Source organism: Pollicipes pollicipes, unplaced genomic scaffold (genome assembly GCF_011947565.3).
Source record: "Pollicipes pollicipes isolate AB1234 unplaced genomic scaffold, Ppol_2.1 Scaffold_4881;HRSCAF=5763_pilon_pilon_pilon, whole genome shotgun sequence".
In the NCBI taxonomy this organism is placed as follows: domain Eukaryota; kingdom Metazoa; phylum Arthropoda; class Thecostraca; order Pollicipedomorpha; family Pollicipedidae; genus Pollicipes; species Pollicipes pollicipes.
This window is the reverse complement of record NW_023596576.1, coordinates 12,755,218-12,774,912: the sequence shown is the minus strand read 5'-3', so window position 1 is coordinate 12,774,912 and position 19,695 is coordinate 12,755,218. Positions and strand designations below refer to the sequence as shown.

The window sequence follows — 19,695 nt, the reverse complement described above, 5'->3', positions numbered from 1 at the left end:
GGCTGACTCCTCATGCATAGCATCGCTCCACAACAGCCCGGCGTCCTTCACGTTACTTCTGCTAGCCGACAGTTCAGCGCCGTTGTATTTGTCCAGCGGGCCACCAGGCTCCAGAGCATCTAAGCAGCGCCGCACTTAAGCATAATTGACCTTACATTATCGTGTGCCCATTTTTTCCTTTTCTTTGATATCTATCCTCCAGACGTTGAGGCGGTGAAAGGAGGGTGGGGGCGTAGGAGCAAGTGTTGGAGAGACGTTGCGGTGGGAGCGGCGCGGATCCCCCCATCCCATGGCGTTCAGATTGGGAGGGTGGCCCCATCAACTTTGGAGCACCTAGTCCTAAGGTTTACGTTGCAAAATCTAGCGGTTTCTACCACAAAACTTTGTAAAAGTGCAAGTCGATTGAATTTTTCTTCACAAACTTAAAGGCCAATTTTTCAGCCTTGCTTTTGTCTGCTTTAATTTGTTTTCTTTCATACAAAGTTTGTATTGTTCATACAATGGAAAGACACTTCGTCTTGCTAGAAGTTAGCTGCCATACCAGCATTCGTGAAAATCACCCATTTCCTTGTCTTAAAACGCGCTCAGGTGCGGGTTAATTTGCTCCCTGGAAGGTTTTTCCAGAATGATTTCTCAACGACACGGCACAGCCGAGCCAAACTTTGCATAGCTGTAGACAATTGAATAACAAATCTTTTGACGTGAAAAACTAGCTGTGCCTTGTAAGGTCCCTAACCTATGGCGGGTCAAAGCTGGGCTGTAGCGGTCAGCGAAGGGTATTTCCAGTGAATCGCTCAATGTGGTGCGATAACGTACTGCTAGACGAAGCCACACATGCCTTAGGTAGTGTCTTAGGCATTTGAAATCAGTCGAAGTTAGAAAACGACAAGCTCCATTGACCTTAGGTTAAGTATGGAGGTCAGGCCGAGGTTGAAACTAACCTGAATTTTTGTTTGAGAGCTTGAATTATGCGGCAAGGTCTGATACTCACTTCGAATTTATTCTTTTCAGGGACCGCAGCAGACATGCTCCATGCGCTTTTTATGGTCAGAATAGGTCACTGACCTGGAACGACTCTGGCCACCACTTGCGCCTAACTGAATGGCAGAAAAGGAGCAATCTCGAAGGCATTTTGTCACCTTGACCTTATAAAGGCCAACCAAGCTCACTGACATAAATTGACCACTGACCACTGACCACTGACCTTTTGTTTAGAATAGGTAGCCAGCTTCACAGCGATGGCATGAAGAGGTATGGGGGCACTTGAGACACCAATCTTGGGTTTGAGCTTGTTTGACTTCATTTGACCCCAAGGTCATGACCACGCCAGTCACGCCAGTCAAAGTCACGCCAGCTTTTATTGAAATAACAGCATATTACTTCTAACATTGCAACACTGCAGAAGTCTTTAGTTTTTATTCCACGGTTCATTGCCTTTTTTGTGGTTGTCCTACCCAAACATCAATCCTCTACCGGCCATGCCCTGATATTCGTTGATAGGGATTTGAATTTGTGTCGGCATATCAACACCAAAATGTGTGCCAGGAATTGGCAACTCCTGTCCCCAACTCATGCTTTTATAGAACTACCTTGCTCCCAACTCAACTTTGAGCAAAAGCATGGGAGATCATTAACTCGGAGTAATTTGGGGTAATCGAAATATTCATAACCATTAAGTTAGCATAGCTTGCGGGCACCACGTGTTACAAAAAAGACCCGCTGCAATCCGTCGTGTAAATTAATTCCCACTTCGGTATTAAATTATTCCAACGTTAACGACCAATGCCGCTAATGCTTCGGCTGTTGACACTTACAACGTGTACCGAGCTACAAAATGTGATGTCATGCCTCCTAATTTGTATTATTCCTGACCCAAAATGACTGAAACTTTAGGAGGGTCGTGTTTTATCGTCCAGCGGTCGTTTCTTCTTTAGCTTGGATGGCTCAGCAGCACCAGATCCCAACACGGCTCGGATTACACAAGCGAGGAAGGCCATTAGCTCCTGGTTTTTCTGCGTCATTATTCATGACTTCTTTAATTAAAAAATATAATGATAATGCAAATTATTGACTAATGGTGACCATGAGTAGCGTTTCGAAACGCCGGCTTCGTCGTAGTGCGAGTATATCCCAATACTTTTAGACTCAAATACACCCCTGCAGCGGCAGCGGGATATCTTGACGATCTTGGCACTCGCCTCCCTGGGCGTGCTAGCGTGCCTCGAACCACGGTTTCGCACCTCCCCTGTTCTTACCGGTGATAACATCCAAGCAGCCACCGACGGGCCCACACGTGCCGACTGAACTTGCCCGACCTGAATCCCCTGGTATGCATGCCATGAAGGGCTGGGATCCCGCGCAGGCTCTGAGTTACGCTGTCGAGAGCCCCTTGCATGTCGGCCCTGGGAGCCGCCCCCTGGTCCCCATCTGGCATTTTCGCTCTTCATGCATTTGGCACCTTTCCACACATAGTCCTAGTACGCCCACTCGCTGGCGCCCACATCAGCCCACTCATCACTGGAACACACTCACGTTTGGACCAACTTTCCCCGCTACCTTCCAGCGCTTCAGCAAAGTGAACGGCGCAGCTTTCTTGAAGAGTCATGCAAATTTTGTCCCTTTCATTTTGCAAAATTTTATTGAGGTTACCCGTATGCCCTGTTTTGGATCAATCAGATCGATTTGCTGTCAGTCATCGGTGCGGTACTGGGCCGGCGACAGATGCACCTAGCTGGGCGGCGACTGGCCTGGTTTCTAAGGCAATCACCTCCTATAAGGTGCGGCGTATCCGGTTTTGGGATAGGGGGAAAGACTTAACAAATAGTCCACCAAACCGATGAGCCCCTACTTTTCAGCACAGGCATGTAGCCAAAGCCCTGGCAAGTGAGGGCACATGGTTGACAAGGAACCCCTGTTGCTAAAAAGACCAGAAGAAATCACTGAATATGGCGCACTTGCTAATGAGGACGTATTTTTTATATTTTGCTATTTCTATCTTGTGTAACTGGAGCAAACGCTAATAGCAGCTACAAGACCAATTCCGTCTGAATTTCGTAGTCAGTCAACTGAGGAACTTATGCCTTGAAAACTGCATGAAACAAATCACCAGCACCTTTCAATTTGCAATAGTCCAGTGAACTTTTTCTACGCCGATAGAGCTCAGAGGCCTTGTCAGAATCTTATCTGGGCTGTGCAGAATTATTAAGGACCCCGCGAATGTAGATCGAAATGGGTCTACAATTTGTATTAACAGGACTGAGGTATGCTTGCCTGGAAATGCTCAAGATTCAGTCAGAATTGATTAGTGATGCAAATCATTTAACGTAGCTTTGAGCATGCGCGCTCGCAAATCTTGCAACAAACATCTCGACGCCAGGCGTTGTAGTCTCCGCAGACCGCACAGCGTCGGCCCAGCGGCCAACACTAAGCTGCGGTCAACGGATGGACAAAAATGATGACATATTTGACAGGAGTACCTTAGAACGTTTTAGGATATCAAACCGTACATTTAAAGGGTAGGCGGGCGTATATTTTACCTGTGCGATTTTTAGATTGATGAACTGAACAGAATGGCCTTTACAGCAAAGCGGTCCTGGAATGTGATGGGCGAACTGGAGGAATACAGGTACAATATCTGTTTTTCGTGTTGCTGTAGCTGTTAATCTGTCAAGAGTGCAGCCTCAAAGTTGTCAAAAAGCTATACTCAGCCTAATCATTGAACGGTGCGAACCAATTTTTAAGGCATTCGGAAGCATTATTCCACGACGGTCGCCTCGCGCGCACGGCACCCCCCACCTGATATTACTTGCAGCGGCCAACGCCGTTTGGTTATACCGAGACTGCAACCCAGGCTATCGCTGTCCTGGCTTTCGAGATTGCGGATGCACATACTCTAAGCTTTTGATAATTTGTTTCACCAGTCGATTCTGCAAAAGAATGAGCGCTCTCGGGCAAACATGGAATGGTCTCGTTCGTTTTTGAACTCACTTCGAACCACTCTTTTCAACACTAATAAGACCCCTTGTTTCTTTCCGGGAAAAGGCCCTATTGAGCAAAGCACTAGGGAGCACATTTTTGGTCCCGGTCAAGGGCTTAAGGGCCAATCCGTCCCACCGCGGAGTGTCTTCCGACAGCCACCCAAGCGACACGGAGCGGGAGCCCCTTGGTCGTACTGGAGGTCCTTTAAGGGACACATCATATCTTATTGGCCCCTTATTGGGACCCTTCCATTGCCTCAATGTAAGCGCTCATCATAAGTTCTCATGGTTCCTTCATTGCCAGAGGGACCCGACCAATGCAAGAAGCCTCTGGCATTCGGGGCCCTTCTAACCCACGCAAACCGCAGTTGAGACTCGGTCGACGCAGGAGCCCTCATTGGCGCAACAGCATTCCTGATCGCCTCAGGTGGTCCAGTCACAAAGCCTCCCGTTCCGTTTAATGGACCCATACTGACACTTGGTTGCAGAGGCTCACCGTTCGGTACCGGGGGCCCGAACTGACACGGGACCCTTCCATTGTCTTAATGTAAGCGCTCATCATAAGTTCCCTTGGTTCCTTTGTTGCCAGAGGGCCCCGGCCAATGCAAGAAGCCTTTGTCATTCAGGGCGCCATTCCCGTCCCTGTTATGCAAGTGTTCCCGTGCCCGATTCAAATTCGAACACCGCCCCTGGCCGCCTCGGGGCATTTGCCGCCACACGACCCCTATTAGACACTTAGGCCCCTGACCGACACAGGAGCCACTCATTGCGCCGGAGAACCCGAACATTGCGAATCGCGGGCCCTGGCCTCGTTCCTGCTTGGGAGATGGGTCTCAAGAGCTCAGACGGACATGTAGCCGACAGTTTGTCTTCATGTTGACACCCTACATAAAAGGGACAGAGAACTATAACAAGAGGGACCTAACAGAAGCCCTCTGACTGACATTCCAGGTCATGGCATTACGGATGGGGGGCCGGGTCCGAGGCCAATCGGGCCCTTGATGTTTGGTCCCGGGGGCCTTCTGGCCCCTCTTCGAGCCTGCTCAACCAAAGGCCGTGACCGATAACGGGCCACAAATCGAGACATGGCCCCCTGTGATGCACTATGGGCTCTTGGCCGATAAAGGGGCCACAACCACTGTTTCAGGGACCCAGACCAATGCGAGACCGGGGGCCACCCCCGGTCTTGTCCCTGCTTGGAAAATGGCCCCAGAGTTCAGCCTGACAGGGACGAACTGTTCGGTGACCGTGGTCTCCGGCAGAGTTAGACGCCCGCGTTGTCTCAGAAGGTCCTCGAACGGTACAAGAGAACCTCTGCGTGATGTTTTAGGTTACGACCCCACTTGTCGTGGTTCTTTATGTGACCTACAGCCAATCCTTTGGGTCCTCCAAACGGTCCTTTAATGGTTTGTTCTGGTGGGCCGCCCGGGACGTTCTTCGTGCCCCATCAAACACGGCCCTTGGTCGCCTCAGGGCCCCTTTCGAGCGCAGGACCCTCTGTTAGGCGCTCTACGCCCCTAACAGATTTATGGGCACCGACCAGTGTAAATCACTGGCCCTGACTTTGTAGCTCGTGGGAAGTGGGCCTTCATGCCTATACCGATACCGAGCGGACAGTGCGGCGCTGGAGGTGCTTGACCAACATATAGGCCCATATCGACTTAGGGGGTCCTCGATGGACGCAAAAAGCCCTCTGTGTGTCCTTTGAGGGTCTGTGCCTGCAAACTGGAGACCCTGAATAATACTCGACCAGCACTTTGTGTTCCTACGCCCTCCAATTGAGCCCTTGATCGTCGGTCCCGGTGGGCCCTCCAGGCTCTTCGAGCCCCCTCGAACACTGCCTCTGGCCAGCTTGGGGCCCTTAGCTAGCCCAGGGTCCCCGTTAGGTGCTTTGGGCCGACCTATGTAAATCGCTGCATCCGGCTTCGTCCCTGCTTGCGAACATTCCGCCACTGTGAACACCCATTGCGAACGAGCCGACTGTGCGTTACTGATGGTGTCTGACCGACATGCAGGCTCTTATCAACTCAAGAGTCCTACACCAGCGTGCGGAGTCCTCTGGCTGGCATTGGAGTGCCCGGCCCTGTGGGCCGATCCTCTACATGCGAACTTCGACAGGCCACTCGGGCTCCATGGGCCCTCAAATCGGGCCCTTAATCGTAGATCCGGCCCCTCGGAACCTCATGGACGAACACGTGCGCCCTGCCCTTTCCCCTGCCTGCTCCACTGCCAGAACGTGGGAAAACTGGGAAGTGTGTGGCTTTGCATTCTGGGGCCCCTGAACACGACCTCCGGATGGCCTTACTCGAATATCTTACTTGTATCATAGCTTATAGCTAATGAGCTAGCTAATGAAGATATAAAGTATACAAAGTATGTACTGTAGAGAGAGAGAGAGAGAGAGAGAGAGAGAGAGAGAGAGAGAGAGAGAGAGAGAGAGAGAGAGAGAGAGAGAGAGAGAGAGAGAGAGAGAGAGAGAGAGAGAGAGAGAGAGAGAGAGAGAGAGAGAGAGAGAGAGAGAGAGAGAGAGAGAGAGAGAGAGGAGAGAGAGAGAGAGAGGAGAGAGAGAGAGAGAGAGAGAGAGAGAGAGAGAGAGAGAGAGAGAGAGAGAGAGAGAGAGAGAGAGAGAGAGAGAGAGAGAGAGAGAGAGAGAGAGAGAGAGGAGAGAGAGAGAGAGAGAGAGAGAGAGAGAGAGAGAGAGAGAGAGAGAGAGAGAGAGAGAGAGAGAGAGAGAGAGAGAGAGAGAGAGAGAGAGAGAGAGAGAGAGAGAGAGAGAGAGAGAGAGAGAGAGAGAGAGAGAGAGAGAGAGAGAGAGAGAGAGAGAGAGGAGAGAGAGAGAGAGAGAGAGAGAGAGAGAGAGAAAGAGAGATAGAGAGAGGGAGAGACCGAGAGGGAGAGGGAGAGAGAAAGCGAGAGGGAGAGATAGAGAAAGAGGGAGAGAGAGAGTTTGATATGTCTAAATAATATATGGAGGTAACTTATATGTCAATATGAGCTAGCAAATAGCTAAATCGTATCCGGCGGGGGGCACGGAGCCTCATGGGGGGAGGACACGTGCCCCCTTTGCCCCTCCCCCTCTGCCTGCACTACTGCTTCAGAAACAGCAGCATAAGCCGATTCTAAAGTTTCCAAATGCTATCAAATCATCAAAGTATTGGTGGCGGGAAAAACTTCGGCTATGCCACCAATGAGTTCTACAGGCGGGTGTACCAACATGGGTCCTCTCCCAATAAGTGATACCTCAGTCCGGAGCCTGAGATGGGTCCATCGCGATCCCCATTCTGAGCCTAAGATGAGATCATTCCCTCCCAGGTCTGCCTGGGAATGTTCTCAGGTCTAAGAGCAGAACTTGATCCTTTCCGGACTTAACCTGTGCCTTTTCTGGGCAAAAAAATGACACTTCCCAGACTCAACGTGGGAGAAGTCTGAGTCTAACCACGTATGGGCCAATCCCGGGCTTAAAAGAGGAGGGGTGTCGTTTAGGCGCATGAGATGAGTACTTGCTCAGCCTAAAATGGATGGCCCCCTGATCAGTGGCGACCCTTTGAAGTCTGCTATGGCCCTTTGCATACCTGGGAGGATTCTTTCTGAACCTACCATGGGCCCTTTCCTAATCGAAAACGGGCCCTTTCTGAGTATACGATGATCTTACTTTCCTGATCGCAGATGGGTCATATCCGGGCTTAAACTTACATGGGCGTTTCTGCCCGGAAATGGGATCTTTTCAGGGCTGAGAGAGACCCATGATAAGTTGAAGGCGGGACGCAGGCCTGGTCTGCGTGCTGGGTGCTGGTGGAGGTTGGTCTGGGGTGCTGGTGGCACGCATATTTCCCCTTTGGTCCGGACGGGCCCTTAGGACTCCTCGGGACCGACAAGCAAGGACCCGACTAGGGGGCCCGGAGAGTTGGCCAGAGGCCGTATCAAGGGAGCCTGGTCAGCTCCCTGTCCCTCAGAGGGCTTCTTGCGCCGAGTGGGCCCCTGGCGACAATGAGGGCCCGCCAGTCGATCCGCGGCCACGAATTTCGAACAGTCTGCCCCGTGGCAGCCTATGGCCAATTTCCAAAGCCAGGATTATCCTGGGCCCGCGATTGTCAGACTGAAAACGCTTTGCATTGGTCGGGGTTCCTGGGGCAAAGAGAGGCCACTGCGTTGGTTAGGGGCTCACATTACGCCTAACAGGAGACTCTATGTCGGCGAGGGCTCCGAATCGGTCATGGTTCCGTTTTCTGAATAGGGATAGAAACGTGACTCTGAAAGTCAGGAAGCCTCTAAGTTCACTGTACCCGCTGGCACTGAAAGGAGATAGGATAAATGGCAATGATATGGTCCATAATGAGACAGTGAAAGAGTCTTTGTCAGCAATGAGCCCAAGAACGAATGTGGCCCCGGACCTCCACCAAATTTCAGTCACACGCCCGATAAACCAAACTGGAGTTATCTGCCAGTTATTGGACCCCGTGTCGGTAAGCGACCCTTTGGCGCCAATGGGGCTCCCTGCATCGATCCGGGATCAACTGCTCCGGTCCGAGGGCCCCCCGCGCCAGAGAGGGCACCGATGCATAATGCGTCCCTCTGCGGGCCTCCTGGTCGACCAGGTGGCCCCGACCCACGTGTCTCCGGCAAGTACCGCGATTGGCGGGTTGAAACGGATATCCCTTCAGTCTCTGATCGGGAAAGGCAATGGAGCCCCCTAGAGTTATACTTAAGGGGCTCTCTGTCCGCGCAAGGTATTAGGTCTCCTTAGTGTGTAATCCACTGGGCCCCGCAGCGAACGTATTCGTCGGCATAATGATGCAAAAGAAAAAAGCTAAGGGCCCTTGAAATAAAATGGACCAAGTCTGGTGAATTTCCGGGGTGTCTTTTTAGCGGGAGCCCTTTTTCAAGCTGTGTGCCGCCGGTCCGCACTCACCAAAACTTTTGTCTCTCCCCTGATATAAGCTGGAGCTTGTGTGATCTGGGTTAGGCCTTTCTAGGGGCTTAAGTGTTTAGATGGGCCTTTCCGGACCTGAGATACCCACTTTCTCAGTCTAAAACGTGTCCTTTCATAATTTAAGAAGGACCCTGCTTGCGTTTACGATGAGCCTTTTCCAAACCTAAGTGGGCCGTTTCTGTGCTCACGATAGGCCCCACGGAGAACTGAGACGGGCCTCTTCTGAGTTTGCGATGGGCCTGTCGTTATGAGAGAAGGGTTCTTATAAGTCTACCATGGGCCCTCTTCAGACCGGAAAGGGCCTCTCCCACGCCTGAAACAGTTGTGCGGGTTTTCTGCCCTGAAATTGGTCCTTTCCGGGCCTAAGATGGACTCTCAACGCTTGCTTTGATGGCACAACAAACGAGCCTCTTCCACAAATCCGCCAGGGGCCCCATTTGGGTCACCTGCAAAAAAGGAGAAAAGATAGTTTTGGACCTTACCCCATACATGGGGAACAGTTTGCCCCGCGTATACACCGTCACTGGCTTTCTGAGCCTAAGATGGGCCCATTCCAGACCAGCGATGGGCCATTCCCAAGTTCAAAAAGTGAGATAGGCCAGTTACGAGCCTGAAGTTCTCCGTTTCTTGGCCCATGATGGGTTCTATCTGACTTGAGACGAGCCGTTTCTGAATTTATGATGAACGCTTTCCGGACTTGAGAGGACCCTCTCTGAGCCTGCGGTGAGCCTTTTTCCCCACCTGGCACGGGACCTTTTTGAGGTTACGGTGAGCCCTTTCCAAAACAAAAATGGACCCCTCCCGTGCCTGGAAGTGACATGAGTGTTTTCCCGTTTTGGAATGGGCCATTTCCAGCCTAAGACAGGCACTTCGCGGACACGAAATAACTCTCTCCTGAGTCTATGATGAGCCCTTTCCGGACTAGACACGGGCCCTCTACGCTTGTTTTGGTAGCACAATACCACGCGGGAAAACGGATCCGAAAACGACCATATCGATGCATCCTGTGGCAACTCCCCAGGCACCGACATTGGGATTTGACGGCCAGCGGGATGTTTTAATTTTTACCTACGCTTCTGTCAGGAAAACCTAACGAAGATGTAAAGCCGCCGTGACACCACAAAACGTTGCCGTAAGTGGATCAAACACACACAAGAAAAGGTGCCGCTATAACGCGCGTGCGCAGAAATGAAGGCCTCCCAGAAAGACGCCACGGACGCCAGGGGACAATGTGACGCGGACCCTTTATGTACTTCGCCGGAACGCAATCAGCCGCGAGATCATGCACCGTAGCTTCCTGCGACCGAAACACATCAGAGAAGAGGTCAACGCGATCCCTTCAACCTTTATGAGCTCTTCCTTTCGCGCTATGCTGCCGTACTGCTGCCGTATACTACTTCTAATGAGTTCAATGGATATATTCATTAAGCCCCGGTGTTTCACGGACAGCTGTGTCAACACGCGCTCAGCGGTAAGGCGGGTACCACATGGAAAGCATGCCTCACACGATCGAACGCACGCAGACATGATCACACGGTGACCCATTAATGGCCATCAACGTAACAGACCATGAGCAAGGTACCTCGCACCAGGTCGCATGGGGACGCTGCGCACGGCGATAGCCCGCGTGGACAAGCCGATCACACAAGGCATCGTGTTCGTGCGAGGAGCTCAACTGCGATATATTTAGTGGCGTAAATGAAAATATATTGTCTGCGAAGCACATCTCACCAGGCCGCTTGTGGACCACGAGCACTTAAGCTATTTAACCGTTTTCTTCACCCGAAGAACACGGTTCATACAAGTGCCTCCGTCGGAGTAAGAGATCAATGACCGCGTTACAAATGGATGGAGTTTAGAAACTGACAAAGTCGTCGGGCTGCAACAGGCTGTGGTAATTTAAGGGAAAAGAGAACACGTCTTCAACTTCAAACTGGTTTTATACCAAAAACATGCACGCGTTAAAATACGAGGAAGGGGCAATCGAGGCTAGCTTGCATGATTCAAAAGCAGGGTTCAAAAGTTACCATTCCGGAACTCGCTGTATGCTGGATAATGACCAGGTGACATTGGAGCCACACACTGGGAGCGCAGTAGCATCGAATAGGGTGCGTAATCTGGCAATGCCACAATAACGAGCAAAGGCTTGCTGTGCAACTTGAAGCGCATAGCGGAAACCACCTTACATAGTTGTCATATTCGTAGGCACTCATTAAGTAATGTCAGCTACGATCTTTTGCCTAAAAAGGACCCCAATGTAACATGAAGGGCGTGACTGCGTTCACATTCAGCATCAAGCAACCCCTCTTTGCAGAGAATCGCAAACTTGCTTTGCGAAAAAAGTCATCTGATCAAATGGCACACTTATTTTAACAACACAAATTGCACGCTTGCCCTAAGCGGCAAGAACCAGTTCGGGGACCCGCAGCCTTTGACAGTGACACCGTTAGCGTAGCAACGGAGATATAACACTCATATGCGAAAACTTAACACATCATAGCGCCCTGGTCGGCCCCGGCTGTGGAGCCACAACGGGCCGCCGATCAGCATGACCGGAGGGCGGCCCGACTCGGCGCCGCCGCCTGCGGCTGGCCTGCGTCACCAGCCGGGCCGGCTAGGCGGCCGGCTCCAGCCAGCCAGAGATGGCGTCAGTGTCGGCGGCCCCCAGTGAGGCCGGCTGTCCGGAGGCGGCCGACAGCAGCTCGAGCAGGCCGTGCGTCGGCGGCCGGCCGTCGCCCTCGCCACAGCGCAGGTTCGGCTGCTCGCAGGTCAGCAGCGTCCGCAGCACGCGCAGGAAGTCGCTGATGCCGTCCGACGACGCCATGCGCGGGAACATGGCCTGCAGGAAGCTCTGCAGCAGGCCGAGCTTGTTCATGCAGAGCGTGACGCAGCACGGCTCGGCGGTCGAGCGGCCCAGCAGCAGGCTGTCATGCGAGCAGCTGGCGCTGTGCGCGCGGCCGGCCGGCGACGCGCCGGTTCGACAGTCGCCGCCGGTGTCCGGCGCACAACAGCCACCGGCCGGCGCGGCGGCGGCCGGCGCCGTCTGTACGGCCGCGTCCGCCCGCTGCACATCACCGACGGCCGTCAGCGCCCGGAGCAGCACGGACGTCGCCGGCCCCTGCCCCTCCCGCTCGCGGACCGGCGAAGGCGGCAGTGGCGCGGTGGCCGGGCTCCCTGGCTCCGGCTCACGAGGCGGCGGTGGCGGCTCCAAGGCGTGCTCGGCCCCGGCGGCCGCGTCCAGCTGTCCACTGACGCTACCGTCGGCCGACGCGCCACCGTCGGCCGCCTCCAGGAAGATGGGCGTGCCCCAGTCGACGGCGGCACCCGGCGTCGGCCCCAGCCCTCCCTGTAAGCGCACGACATACGGTGAGAGTGGCGGCGCGGCGCGGCGGCCGCCGTCCGACCGGACCTGATGACTGTGCCTTATATCGGTGGCGTCGCTTCCGCCCCTCGCAATAACCCCTATAGCGGATAGATAAACCGGGTGGTATGGGCTGCTACAGCAAATAGCGCGTCCATAAATCCGCATTCGTACCTTCGTAACACCAGTGATGTAATCGTGAGTTGACAAATAAAAGACAGACGTAATCATGTTTTCTTCGTTGTTGGGATTTACCATAAGGTACCATACTCCTTACCACCAGATGCCAGCCAGACGTCGCAGTTTTGGAAATTATTTACGTGGTGGAAATACGTCTAATGATAAGCATCATTGGATACTGGCTCACGCTCAGAGCATTCACAGTTGGCGCATTTCGTGTTTAAGTCACACTACAACTAAAATAAACGCATCTGGGAGGCGCCGCCCACCCGCGGCGCCCACCTAGCCGCCCCCACGCCTGCACAGCTGTCCTGCCCCCCGCAGCCGCGTCACCCCACTCCTCGCCGGGACTGGGCCGTCCGGTCCGGGGTGCGCCCACCCACCTGGTGGTGACGCACGGCGTGCAGCCGCTGGGCGGAGCGCGTATGGAAGCGGCGTGTGCAGCCCGGCAGCCGACAGCTGTAAGGCCGCGGCTTGGCGTGCGTGCGCTCGTGGCTGCGCAGGTGGTGGGCTAGCGCGAAAGCCCGAGAACAGCCGGCCAGCGGGCACCTGTCGGAGAGCGGGGGCGGGGGTCAGGCTGGGGTCGCGCGAGGAACCAGCCGGCGTCAGTACATGGGACCAGCTATTGTCTGTCTTCTGCTGAGCAGGTTCTCGTGAATTATTTTATTGAATTTACTGGTTATCACTTTTGTTTTCGATGCATGCGCTTGTGGCTATGACCACTTGTGTACATATGTTGTGATTGGTGTCAATAATTATATATATTGTTCTCACTAACCTTGGGTCACAACATAAAATGTTGGTCATGCTTAAACAGGTACAAAGTTGTATACGCTTTGCAACAACGCGCCAAATGTCAGAACGAAAAGTGCAATGCGAAGGTAAATTGAGGTCAGAAAAGACTGGTTTAAACTTAGCCCTTCCAGCCAGCCTACCGTCTAGAAGGAGCATTCGCTTAGTATACCATGCAACATGTCTACATGTATTTCGTTTCGGATATTCCACGTGTGTGTATTAGGATATACCTGAATGGCTTTTCACCCGTGTGCGTCCGCTTGTGCTTCTTCAAATCCGACAAAGTGGTGAAGAACTTGAGGCAGTTCCGTTCGGAACAATTGAAAGTGGTGCCTTCGTGGATGCGTTTGTGGGAGTTCAATCTGAAAATAATAAATTCTGCGTCACACATGAAGCTGTGAAAACTAAAACCGCGATGAGTGATGCGTGGAAAACGCACCGGTCACCGAACACGGCACATCGCCAGCGCGCTTTGACGCCTTTCATGTCAGCCTCATCCTTTCGCCAGCACTGCGTCTCAGCTGCGACCAATGGCCCAAAAACAGCAACATGCATCCTAGCAATGCTCGACATTTCATGACATCTATATGACATTTTTATATAATTTCTGTATGATTTTTCCAAAGCTCACCGGTACAGAGTGCGGAAGGTTTTCTGACAGCCGGATATGTTGCAGCCGTACGGTCGCTGCTTGGAGTGCACGCGCAGGTGCACCTTGAGCCGGTACGAGGTCATAAACATCTTGCCGCAGCTGGGGTCCGTGCACACGAAGTTGTACTCTCCTGTAACGCCCCAAAGTCTTCGTCAAGTACGCAGCATACGGCATGAACACACAGGGCACGTATCTCAATTCGGATGCGATTTTAGCTGCTCTACGGCTTCCTCCGCTACGATCGACTTGGGAGATTGCCACGTTCGTGACCATTGCAGTTGCATGAGCTGTAAATGAAACGACGAATCACTGAATCCGGACGGGACGCGGGAACAGCAGCAGGAAATCTCCGGAGACACCGGAGTGAACCTCCCCTCCCGGCTACAGCGGATTACAGCGAATCACTGAGGACTCGCTGCACTGTGAGGTTCGGATACTGCCGCGGGTGGGTTTGCACTCGGATGCAGATCTGGTTTGAATATGTAGATAAGAAAATATTCGGTTTTTTACGTCGACATATCGAAACATTATCGCCGTGTAGTTCCCAATATTAAACCTTGGTTTTGATTCTGGCTGATTCTCTCAACGCCCGTGGTTCGTTTCTAACTCAGCCAATATAATATATCATATTTCTGATATCTTATAACTATATCGCATTCTTCATTTGGTGGTATTACTTAGTGCCAGTCTGTGTAGGTGTTCAAATTTTTTGTTTGGGTGAGGTACAGAGGAAGTACATGACATCGTACACTATGCCGTTCTAGTGTCGTTTTGGTTATTTCTGTGTCGTATGGAAAACTAACTACAACAAATATAATTATAGTTGGTTTCAAACCAGTGGGACCACAATGATCACTTCCGGAATTGAGCTACTTAGCTGAGTGTTTTCTGAACATGCCACAACGTTTTCACGGAAAATTTGCATAGGCTACCTCTTCTAGCAATGTATAGTTATCCATCTCTTTCGGGGGATGCTTATATTCACGCAGCGATGATCAATGAGCTCAAAATACAAAAAAAAATCTGGCTAGGTAAGCGACTTCATACGCAGCTCTTGGCGTGGCTCATCACCATGTTCGAGGAACTTCTCCTAGACTGTGAAAGTCCCTTGTCAGATGGAAGCCCCCTGGATGTCGGCTGTCTGGGAAGAGCTAACTCCCTCTCTGCCAGGAAGCCCTGGTGCCATCCCTGAATGTTCGGGTAGCTACCACGGCTGTTTTACTTTTGCTACCCGAGCAATCAGCGCAACATGGTTTGCGGCGGATCATGATCGCGGCGGTGGTGGCGGAGTAAAAGCAGTCACCACAACAGTTCAGTGCGACAATCACTAACACAATGCAATAAAACACAGGACAGAGAACTTAATACGATGCAGCGGCGGCATATGCGCATGACGTGTAGCTTACTTGACACAATTCTAGCCTAATACACTTAGCGATACCTTTTTTTGTATATTCAGATGATGGTTCGAAAAACTATTTTTAGCTTGGCAATGGCATTTAGTTAAACAAATTCGACAGTGGTTTGTATAACTTCAGTCCTGCCTTTCTGAGCTTGAACAATCGTTTCCAGTACTCGAGGGTTTGCGAGATTCGGATCCATTCGAATCTAATGGCGTCATGGGAGAGTTCTCAGCTCTACCTCCGGCCCAATCAGCCCAGGTCATCAGCCGATTCAAGAGCGGGGGCGTGGCGCGCCGGCGCCCCGCCCACCTGTGTGCTTCTTCAGGTGTGTGGTCAGGTTGCCGCGCGTGCTGTAGGTGCGCGTGCAGCCTTCGTAGGTGCAGTGGAGCCGCTTCACCTCGGTGCGGTTGGTCTGCGGGTTGCGCGAGGTCAGCGTCATGGTGGCGTGGCTCGGCTCGGAGGGCATGGCTTGAGAGCCCGGGTGCACCTTGATGAGCACCTTGTCCGCGTGCACGGTGTGGTGCACGTACCTGCCGACAGTGCGGTCCCGGTCAGGCGGGGAAGCACCACCCGGTGTGCCAGACACGTGCAGGGTGTCCACAAATCAAGTGTGGGCGTACTTTTCGTAATAGCGTTTTTGATATACATTAGATGATCAACATCCAAATATCACTTGATTTGCCATAGGTCGGCAAAACGCATCATCCTGGCGACTTCTCCAATATGTTGTAAGAGTACACCCCGGCGGTGAAGGACCATCGGCAGGCGGACCTCCCCGCTGGTGGGTGATGGTGTCTTCCGTCATCGGAGATGTACCGAGACACGGCCCGCCTCACGGACGATGCCGGTCTTTAGCCACTCTGTGGTGCGAGTTCTGTTGACGGTGCACTCGATCCTTGAGGAAGCCCCACATGGATAAATCGGCTGAACCGAGACCCGTCGAGTAGCACGTCCATGGAGTGTCCGGCTTGTAGCTGGTACAGCAGACCGGAAAACCAGCTTGCAGCCAGCCGAGCGACCCTGAGCGGTGTACGGCTCCGCACCGACTTGCTGCTGCCATTCCTCATTACGACAGAGACTACGTCTTAGGTTGAGGCTCTGTCTTGAAGGGCATCAACAAATCTCGCACAACAGAGCAGCTGGAAGCCGCAATCGTCCGTGACGGCGCGCATGTAGAGCGTCCTCTTTCAGAAGCCGCTGATAGAAGGTTTGAAGGCCGACGGTCGGCGTTGTCGATGATTGAGTTGCGCCGACCAACGACAACCCAAATTACACCGGAATGTTGATTATGCCATGTCAAGTGAAAAAGGTTACTCAGTTAAAAAATGTTTTCATTAACTTGATCCGTGGACACCCTGTAGCAGCGAGCCGTGCACGGGGCTGCAGGATTTGTCCGCGGCACCCGCCAGCAGTCTGCCTCTACTGTATGCGGACGGACGGAGGCTGCAACGGAGCCACTCACGTGTTCGAGAACGATACAAGTAATTCAGTCAGCCCGTAGGCCTCAAAATAACATATACGCCGACGTGCCGTTAATCCCAAACCACATCACACAACTAGCCCCACCCAGCGGAAATTCTAAGTACACGAAACCCTAATCCGAAGTCTTCCCCGGTTTCCATTACCCATGGGGAGGGTCGGCAACGCACGCTCACCCGATAGAGTACTGGGGCGCGGTGGCAGCGTCGTCCTCAGGCTGGCGCGCCGTCTCCTGGGAAGGACGGCGGCCCATGTCCACCACCAGCGACGACTGCTCCCCGCTGCCACTCATCGCCGCTCCGTCTCAGCGCGCGCTGAAACAAAGAGCACCTGCTGAGTCACAGCCGGTGACAGAATACCGCGGTCGCGATCCCGCCCTGTAAAGCTCTTAATGCTGGGGATCACGTGGCTCTGCTGTGCTTGCGATAATCACGGCGCGCGTTCGTATCAAGCTTCCGTGTCGGGACTGTAGCCCTACACTTTCGGACAAGACAAGCGGGCACGGCCCTCTCCAGTTCACTTATTTTCGTTGGGGGGGGGGGGGGGGGCAGGGGATGGCGAGCGGGACAAATCTGCAAACGGCTCGGAGCATCAATGACACTTTCCCCAGCTGGGTATCGAACCTGCCAACAACTGGCCTGAAAATGCTTTCCCGGCGACCATTGAGAAAATCGGCGCCCGTCGACACATGTTTGGTTCCACATTCTTGTCCACGTGACACATATGTGCGTCAGGTGATCACAACGTTTCGTGGTCGTTAAGGTGTTGAGTAAAAACACCGAGAGCCTCAGATATGCTCGTGATAGTCCCCAGGGCTGACGTGAAGGCCACATGTAGCCAATCTTACTGCACTCAGCTGATTTAGCCCTCTAACCCGTGGTATCATGAGCCAAAGCGACTGAAGGAGTGCCAGAGGTGATGTTATGGCTATTAACCATCGGGGAGACGTCCATTTCTTAAACTGCCCAAAGCGGTGCTGGTTGACTGTTAGGTGCATCAGTATAATGGCTGCGAATGAAGATCGCAAGTGCATGGCCATCCGAGGCACATGCCATGGAAGGTCACACAACATCAAGTGACCTTTCATGACCTCTTGAAAGCAAATCATCAGGCGTTGTACTTGCATCGGTCTTACTTGACAAGCATGTGCAGGACTACACTGGACTGGAAAAATGTCATTGGGCTGGGTTTGATCCAATTTGAAGTTCAACCCTAAGGGATATCACCTGCAGCAGTCGAACTCTGTACACCCATACGGTGCCTTGAGAAAATGGGCGGAGAGGCGTACTCCGCATCCGCGTACGCTGGCGAATGCGGCGTCTGGTATGACGAAATAACGGCTGGCTTGGTAAAATATTTCGTGAATTAGCAGAGCACGATGCAGCTTCCCACATATTTAACCCAACAAACATTTTTTTTCTTTCTGGTAGGCCCAACTGTGTGCAATGACAGTGTGCAATGAAGCGTTCATTCCATGGCGATGCATGCTGGTTCGGTTGCTCCTATTCATAGCTTCTTAGTCGATCATATCAGCAGTGATCACGGGCCAGGGAGGTCGTTGGTGGTCTCAAACCAGACCTGATGTATTTCCGTCCATGTCTATACATAGGTTTGAAGGGCGCAGACATCGTCTGCCAGGAGTGGGCGACTGGCAAATGCCACAACCGCGAAGTGCGGGGCCCAGTTTGACCAGTTCGATTGGCCTGCTTTCAGACAAGCAACGCCAGCTTTCCAGCATTACTGTATCTCAAGTTTTTTTTCCAACTCATGACCGTGTAGGAGCTCCTGTAAGTGGCTGAGGAGAGGGGGGGGGGGGGGGGCACACACATTTTAACGTAAAATACCGTCATTCCCAGAGCCATTTTCTCCTCTGACCCGGTGGCTTTCAGCAATTTTTAAACAGTCATAATAATTTTTTACTTTTTTATTTTACCTCTTTTTAAAAAGTTCTGGCTTGTGGCCTTTATGGGGAGGACAATAATTTATGGCAGAAGTCTATAAATTGCATGGTTTGGCATCGGCCCTTTCATGTGTCTGAAACGCTTTGTTTTGTGAATAGCAGCGCCGTCCTCGAAAACACGGGCATTTTGTATCTAGTCAGAACACGACCTGGGCCATTCTGCCGGTACGGAACAGTTATCCACATCCCATAACCTGCTACAACCTCGAGGCTCCGCCGAGGACAGTACGGAGTGTGATGACCCGGGCTGCCTGCGGCACGGCCCGCTGCGCAGGTGACGTCAGGCACTCGGCAGCCAGCTGCGGTCCACTCGCCAGTGGCAGGCTATGAGCGCGATGCTGCACTCACGACCAGCGGCCACTGTATCCGTAGCAGAGAGCGCACACTTCGCCAACTGGTGCCGCATCCACCGCGCCCGACCCCACCTCCTGCCTGTCGAGACGGTCAACGGTGCCAGGGCCGTCCGAGCAGTGCCGCCGCTGAGACCTCCTCACGCACTGAACCGCCATCCAGATAGCCTTGACTGCCTACGACGCGTGCCTGGTCAGCATGACAACCATCGTCCCGGGAAAAAGGCGGCCGCCGGGCGGTGAAGTGACGCGACCCAGCGCCGGGCGGTGGTTGAGGCGGGCCACCGGGCGGTAGGGTGACGCGGGTCGCCAGGGCGGTGGAGTGAGGCGGCCGACGGACGGTGGGGTGACGCGGGCCGCCAGGCGGTGGGGTGACAACAGCCGCCGGGTGGCGGGGTGACACGGCCGCGGGTGGCGGGGGTGACACAGCCGCGGGGCGGTGGGGGTGAGGCGGCCGCCGACGGGGGGTGGCGCGGCCGCCGGCGGATGGGTGAGAGCACCGCCGGGCGGTAGTGAAACGGCCGCCGTGGCGGTGGAGTAACGCAGCCGTCGGGCGGGTGGGTGAGGAGGCGGCCGCCGGGCACATCCTCCTGACGTGTCGGCAGACC

The 19,695-nt window shown here is 53.3% G+C and overlaps 1 protein-coding gene across 1 annotated transcript; it reads right to left on the bottom strand.

Annotated features, from left to right (window-relative positions):
* Positions 1-11,555: 11,555 nt before the first annotated feature.
* Positions 11,556-17,091, bottom strand: LOC119099997 (metal regulatory transcription factor 1). The gene is made up of 7 exons (XM_037223116.1): positions 16,954-17,091; positions 15,608-15,828; positions 13,875-14,025; positions 13,474-13,605; positions 12,832-12,997; positions 11,974-12,253; positions 11,556-11,584 (listed from the first exon to the last, which is right to left on the bottom strand). The coding sequence occupies exons 1-7, from the start codon at positions 17,067-17,069 to the stop codon at positions 11,556-11,558; spliced, it is 1,095 nt and encodes a 364-aa protein (XP_037079011.1). The 5' UTR covers positions 17,070-17,091.
* Between the last annotated feature and the right edge of the window lie 2,604 nt (positions 17,092-19,695).